At 37.7% G+C, this 7602-nt stretch overlaps 1 protein-coding gene and 1 pseudogene across 1 annotated transcript; one reads left to right on the plus strand and one right to left on the minus strand.

The window, feature by feature from the left end:
* Nucleotides 1-861, plus strand: LOC144633567 (adenosine receptor A2a-like). Its single transcript, XM_078492413.1, has one exon. It carries the CDS (start codon nucleotides 1-3, stop codon nucleotides 859-861), a length of 861 nt encoding a protein of 286 aa, XP_078348539.1.
* A 777-nt stretch (nucleotides 862-1638) lies between these two features.
* Nucleotides 1639-1760, minus strand: LOC144634099 (U4 spliceosomal RNA; annotated as a pseudogene).
* Between the last annotated feature and the right edge of the window lie 5842 nt (nucleotides 1761-7602).

Here is a 7602-nt window from a genome sequence, read left to right on the forward strand (position 1 = left end):
ATGTCGTCGTTAACAGCAAGTTTTGGTAATTCTATCATCATTTACGCCTTCTGGCAAACATCTTCAATGCCTCTAACCTCAAGAATACTCCTGCTGAGCCTGGCTGCTTCTGATCTCGGTGTGGGTTTGATCGTCCAGCCGATTAACACAGCCATAATGGTGAGAATGTTGGCTATCATGGACAATCATGGCGATGAAGATACTCATGGCTTGCATCTGATCTGTCCTCTTGTTAAAACCTGGCAATTTTTCGGAGTTTTCTTCGCTGGTGCGTCGCTGTTAACAATTGGAGCCATTTCCATTGACAGGTACCTTGCGCTGTCTCTGCATTTAAGATACCAGGAATTAGTGACTCCAACTAGAACCTTTATCGTTGTTACTGCTATCTGGATAACAGCTTTTCTGTCGGCTCTGCTGCAAATATTGATAACTTTTAACGACTTGATTAACGCATCTGGTGAAGTACTTATAATCGTACTGGCTTCATTCGCTTATATCAAGATTTACAAAATCGCTCGCTACCATCAGAATCAAATTCAAGCCCAAGCTCAACTTGAGAATCAAACTAATCTTACCACGCAACTGGCCCGCGCCAAGAAGCTGGCTATTAACACCTTTTATATTTACGTTATACTTTTGATCTGCTATGTCCCTTCGCTTTGCATTTCTTCTGTTTTTATGATGACACCCACACCTGGTCCTTTATTAACGTTATTCTATTTCGTGAGTGCTTCTCTAGTTTTTTATAATTCGTCCTTAAACCCGTTGGTGTATTGTTGGAAGATCCGTGAAGTTCGTGAAGCTGTCGTCGACATTTTAAAACGCCTATTTTCAAGATGTATTCCTTGTAACCGTTCGTAGGACAAACTAACCTGAATTCTTTCAGAACACCTAATAATACTATCAATAATAACTTTATCTAGGTGTTTGCGTTGCAGGTAAAACCGATAAAATCGATCGTTAAATTTGTGCGGATTTTTTTAACTGTCAACCATCAACTGAGTTTTTTTTCCATCATCACCGTTATTAATCTAAAGTCGATCGTTAAAGAGTGAAAATTGCCGCTTTAAGTGTCGGGAAAATATTTGTTGTAAATGCACTTTCACTTAGTTCAATGTTGATAAGCGATTTAATTACGCATCTGGGTCTGTTTCCAGCCATAACAAGTGGAATTAAAGGACAACGCCCGTCCTCGTCGGTTTTTAACAGCACGGGTGATTATTTCTAATCGTTTGGTGTTAATGTCTGAGTTTCATTTTAACGAAACAGTACGTTTGTTATCCAAATTTTTTTTACTTTTCTGCCGCCGTCACTTTCCAAGCAAAGATATATTTAATACGATTTTTACGAAAACTGTGAACGATATACAAAATACAGTTCATGGAAATTTCTGCATGGTCTTTTTCTCCTTGATAATTTCCATCCTTTTTCAGACAATATTCTAACCAACATCAATACATTGTTAAGCGCCCTGTAGTGAAAATAAAGAGTACATCAAGGAGGTGCTGTTATCCTGACAAGTTGTGTATTGCAGGATTTTCATTTTATTTAATTCCAAGGACTGCAAATACCGCGGAACTTAGTTATTATCTCGACGTCTAAAATATCGGTCTCTCTTTTCTCTTTATTTTTGTAGGGCCCGCAGTAGGCCGTCAAAAATTGCAAAGCCGACTGCATTTCAAGTCGTCTTGCGGGGTATTGGGAAAAGTTTTCAATCAGCAATAACCGCGCCTCGGATGAACCTCACTGGCTACGGTAATTTTTTTTTTTTTTTTTTTTTTGGATGCAGGTGATAGCGTAGTGCAATGCTATCACGTAATGCCACTGCGAAAAGCTAAATAAGAAACTAACAAGCTGTGAATCTTATGCAGGGAGAGCTTTTCACAATTGTGGGAGGTAAACAATTAAAACGTTTAATTTGTCCAGAAATTCTAAATACAAAGAGGAAGTAAGGCCTCATAAACAAAACGTTTCAAGGGGTGGCCAGTGCTTGTGTGTAAACCCGTAAAAGAAAAAAAAGTTATGATTTTAAGTTACGTTCAACGCATGCGCAAATCGCGATCTTTGGTAAATACACAGTTTATTTCTTTCCTCTGCGGTGTGCCCTTTACCTTTCACTGAACTCTCTTTTTGGTAAAACTACCACAGACAGACTCGATCAGGCAATGCCACTTCTGCTTGTTGTTGACGGAAGACTGCAATCCGTTGAGAACATCCCCACATTTGAGCGCGTTTTTACTCGTGTCTTTATAAGGAAGCTTTGGTCGACCAACTGGTTGAGAACCACAAGCCAGTTCCCCATATATCAGTTGTTTGGATGTTTAAGTGTCCGGCAATATGTCGGAGCCAACATAGACGGCTTCTGATTAACATGGGTTCGATGTCTGCAACACTTGAGCGCTTTAACAAATCTTCATACTTACAAAATGGTCACATTTGACATTCAAAATGAGGCGTAGATTTGCGTAAAGTTAGATTGAATATTAAAAAATAAGCATTGGTTCAAAAGTGAGTTTAAGTTTTTTCGTGGCCGCCACTTCATTCCAATTTGAATCGCTCGGGATTGGTTGCAAATCATCAATACCCAAATTTTCGAAATTTCTGCACTAACCATTCTGTTTGATTTTGCATTTAAAATTTCCGAAGTGTTGGGTTTTCTGGAAGCTATCCCAGGCAAATTCCGAACCTTTCACTCGCGTGTCGAGTTTTCCGGAAATTTTTTCTCGAATATAGAAAGCGCCCTCTATGACTGGTTTTATTTTTCCTTGTTAAAAGAATGGATATGAGAGAAAATAATAATCGTACAGAATTTTCCGACGGTTCGTACAAACTATGTGCTTCGTTCAGATAAGTCCACATTTTCTCTCTTCTTTTTAAATGTTATTTCTTTAGTTGTTATGTAGCTTTAGAATTATGCTTGCCTTTTAAAAGTTTTGCCTTTGAAACGGTCTAATATAACCAAGCAGTGAAGTTTAGTTCGAGTTACTCATCGATCACGCCGCGGAAATCGTTTTTGAAATATGTTTTTCCCGTGAGTAGTTATTGCATTATACTGTTAAACCAAGCATGGACGGTTTCTTACGCCTCTAACTTTTCGTTCGGAATTTGTTTCGTATATAATGAGAGGTTTGTTTTCCGTTCAGGATACAAATAACTTAATCTTTTACGGCGTTTTTCGTCAAGTATAGCAGCTGCAAGCAGTAAAAGTGCTTCCAAAAGAGCAGAAACAGAACGGCCATATTCAGTGTTGGCGCCAAAAAATGGGAATCAGCAGCAAGCAAGTAGGGAGTTGTTATTCTATCCTAGCCGGCCTCTTCCTGTTACAAACTAAAACTTCAGGTAAGGTGATCGTTCGAGCTGAACAGTTAATTTGCCATTTACAAGGTCCTGTCTTAATTTTAAGTCTGCCTGTAAGCCTAGATAGCGTACCGGGGCAGCACTGATGCCCGGTGGGAGAACTCCCATATATATATGAAAGGGACGGGGATGCTCGTCGTCTCGCTTAGGGGTATGTATAAATGTTAGACTTTGGGTCTCGCTTAGGGTGTTCTGGGCAAAATGGCAATATTTTTAGCCATCCTGGTCTCGTTTAAGGTTACACACGAAGAAATATACAAATATAAGTTCTTTTTTCAGAATTTTGGTATCTTTTAGGGGTCTAAAATAGCTTGAGTCACGCCCATATTGGTCTCTTTTAGGGGTTATTTTCAAAATTTCCGACGAGCATTCCCGTCCATTTAATATTGGAGTCCCCTCCGGGCACTGATGTGATCTTCTTTCATATCAAGACTTGCCTGAATGGTGATAAATTTTAAATTGCACTCTCTGACGTCAAAAGTTTTGCAGTTTTGCCCGCTTAGAGATTTTTGGCGGGAAACAGTTTTATTGTTGAATGTCATGTGTAGTTAGGCAATGAGAGCGCGCAATAAGAACTTACCAGTAAAATAGGCACTATTGACAAAATGTTTGTCTGAAAAGAGAAATTTGTAGTCAAGGCAAAGAGTAAAGCAAAGTCAAAATACAGTCTTTAAAAAGAGAAAAGTTCATTACTGGCCGTACTTGAAAACTGACTTGAATCTTTAGTCAACACCATTGTTCTGACATCAAAAGAAAGGGCGAACATCATTTTCAAAATTAAGAACTTGATATAAAAATCATTTGAGACACTAGGTAGAGTTTTACGCTTAAAAAGTCTGCGCCCTCCCCTAAATTCAGCTTACAAAGTTACAAAGTAATGGCTGGCCCTCCCCAAACTGGCGCTCAAAAAATAGTGACCCTCCCCCCAAATAAAGTGGCCCTCCCCCCCAATAAATAATAAAAGGTCCCAGGGCACCCATGCAGTTTAAAGTCGTTGAATATCAGAGTAATGTATCTAGCTAACAATAATGCCCAGTTGAATTTAACATATTTTAGATAACCACAATTTGGCAGCTGGCATCACTCGCTGTTATCAATATTTGGGTCGATCTTTGTTATTCATTTTTACTGTGACAAGTATTCATTTAATTCAGTCAAAACTGCATTAAACTGTCACCTTTGGGGGATAGGTAGACGATCGCTAAAAACAGGTTGGCCATTTAGTACAGGTTCACTCACCAACAACAATAGACTTGACCGTTGGATCATTTGTACTTAGATCAAAGCAGAACGTCCCGGCTATATTTAGAGAATTTTATTGAGCTCTAAAGGACAGTCGGTTAGCTAAAGTGTTTTGGGTTCCCTCAAACACACTCAAGCACTTCGTAAAAGGCGACCGCGTCCGCTTTAAGGTGGATTTCTAGCATAGAGTGGTTAATCCATGACCATGATCTTATTCTGATTGTTAGTCATCATGTTGTTTTCCATTGTATATTTTTAAAATCAAGTTGACTACTGACTGAAGCAAGTAGTAGCTCCTATTTTTTTAAAAAAAATATAATAATAAAAAACAATACATAGAACACATACTTTATTGCACCTCCCAAATGGTGCTTTTCAGGAACAATAATAATTAAAAATAAGAATAATCACAATTAAAGTAATCAAAAATGTATTTTCCTTCTTAATTTGGCAGCTACTTTCAATGTACAATTACTTCAGAATTGAATCAGCCAGGGCTACAGTGAACAACATTTTTTTTATCAAACGATGTCATTATTGCATAATTGGGCAAAGTTTTGAAGAAAAAAATATGAAGACCTTTTTTGCATTGAGATCAATGCTGGCAATTCTCACTTTTTGCTTAGCCTGACATCCAAAATTAGTATAATTTAGTTAATTGTGTGTTACGTAAAAAGTTACGTGTCAGTAGAAATACACCTTTAGCGAGGTGACCATTAACTAGTAAAGTGAAGCTTAATTAAGTGCTGCGATTTCCGGGATTGACAACCAACCGACAGCTAAATAGAGAATGACTGGTTAATACGGTGCCGCTTGAATACAAGTTTGATGACTTTATTCAATTTCTCATGATTGCAAACCGTTATTCAGTATTCATTATTTCGCATACAACCAATCAATGTGCACAGAGCAACATCTGTTGGTGAATAAACGAGGACGAACAGCACTACACTATTGACACTTGCTAAGAATTCAAATTAAACTCAGCAGTAAAAGACAAGGTTATATAAATTACACTTAGAGACATTTCGAGCCAGCTCGTACCCTAAAGAGGTTCTCTTCAATTAAGGTACTATTTAATATATTTTTTTATATAATCACTTTTAACGAATTGGCAATGACAATTTTTTTCTCTCATGCGAACTGCGATCGTTTTCTTAGAGATTTAATTTGATTACTATTAAACAAAATAAATATTCCGGTTTTTATTCTACAGATTCTATCGGTCAACGACATAGCTTCTGAGCTTTTTAGACAAGAATTCTATAATGGAACATTGCATTCATATACTGAAATTTTCTTTTATAATGATTTCTGAATATCCAATCTTCGGGTTATTTTATTGTGCTGCCAGTTTAACGTCGTCGTTAACAGCAATTTTTGGCAATGCTATCATCATTTACGCCTTCTGGAAAGCGTCTTCAATGCCTCTAACCTCAAGGATATTCCTGCTGAGCCTGGCTGCTTCGGATCTTGGCGTGGGTTTGATCGTCCAGCCGATTAACACAGCCATAATGGCGAGAATGTTGGCTCTCATGGACAATCATGGCAATGAAGATACTCATACCTTGCATCTGATCTGTCCTCTTGTTAAAACCTGGCAATTTTTCGGAATTTTGTTCGCTGGTGCGTCGCTGTTAACGATAGGAGCCATTTCCATAGACAGGTACCTTGCGCTGTCTCTGCATTTAAGATACCAAGAGTTAATGAGTCCAACTAGAGCCTTTATCGTAGTAACTGCTATCTGGATAACAGTTTTTCTGTCGGCTCTGCTACAAACATTGATAACTTTTAATGACTTAATTAACGCACCTGCTGAAGTACTTATAATCGTACTGGCTTCATTCGCTTACATCAAGATTTACAAAATCGCTCGCTACCATCAGAATCAGATTCAAGCCCAAGCTCAACTTGAGAATCAAACTAATCTTACCAGGCAACTGGCCCGCGCCAAGAAGCTGGCTATTAACACCTTTTATATTTATGTTATACTTTTGATCTGCTATGTTCCTTTCCTTTGCAGTTCTTCTATTTTTATGATGACACCCACACCTGGTCCTTTATTAACGTTATGCTATTTTGTAAGTGCTTCTCTAGTTTTTTATAATTCTTCCTTAAACCCGTTGGTGTATTGTTGGAAAATCCGTGAAGTTCGCGAAGCTGTCGTCGACATTTTAAAACGCCTTTTTTCAAGATGTATTCCTTGTAACCGTTCGTAGGACAAATTAACCTGAATTCTTTCAGGAACACCTAATAATACTATCAATAATAACTTTATCTAGGTGTTTGCGTTGCAGGTAAAACCGTCGATCGTTAAATTTGTGCGGATTTTTTTAACTGTCAACCATCAACTGAGTTTAATTTTCCATCATCACCGTTGTTTATCTAAAGTCGATCGTTAAAGAGTGAAAATTGCCGCTGAAAGTGTCGGGAAAATATTTTTTTGTAATGCACTTTCACTTAGTTCAATGTTGATGAGATTTAATTACGCATCTAGGTCTGTTTCCAGGCGTACGAGTGGAATTAGAGAACAACGCCCGTCCTAGTCAGTTTTCAACAGCACAGGTGATTATTTCTAATCGTTTGGTGTTAATAACTGGAATTTAAGTCTGAGTTTTATTTTAACGAAACGGTACGTTTGTTATCCAAATTTTTGTACTTTTCTGCCGCCGTCACTTTCCAAGCAAAGATATATTTAATACGATTTTTACGAAAACTGTGAACGATATACAAAATGCAATTCATGGAAATTTCTGCATGGTCTTTCTCTCCTTGATAATTTCCATCCTTTTTTCGACAATATTCTAACCAACATCAATACATTGTTAAGCGCCCTGTAGTGAAAATAAAGAGTACATCAACGAGGTCCTGCTATCCTGATAAGTTGTGTATTTCAATTTTTTTTTCATTTTATTTAATTCCAGGGACTGCAAATACCGCAGAACTGAGTTATTATCTCGACGTCTGAAATACCGGGCTTGCTTTTTCTTTATTTTTGTTGGG

This window comes from Oculina patagonica, chromosome 12 (genome assembly GCF_052425735.1).
Source record: "Oculina patagonica isolate OP01 chromosome 12, crgOcupat, whole genome shotgun sequence".
In the NCBI taxonomy this organism is placed as follows: domain Eukaryota; kingdom Metazoa; phylum Cnidaria; class Anthozoa; order Scleractinia; family Oculinidae; genus Oculina; species Oculina patagonica.

Excerpts from the sequence above, each read along its gene's own strand:
- LOC144633567 (XM_078492413.1), top strand. The coding sequence starts at position 1 with ATGTCGTCGTTAACAGCAAGTTTTGGTAATTCTATCATCATTTACGCC.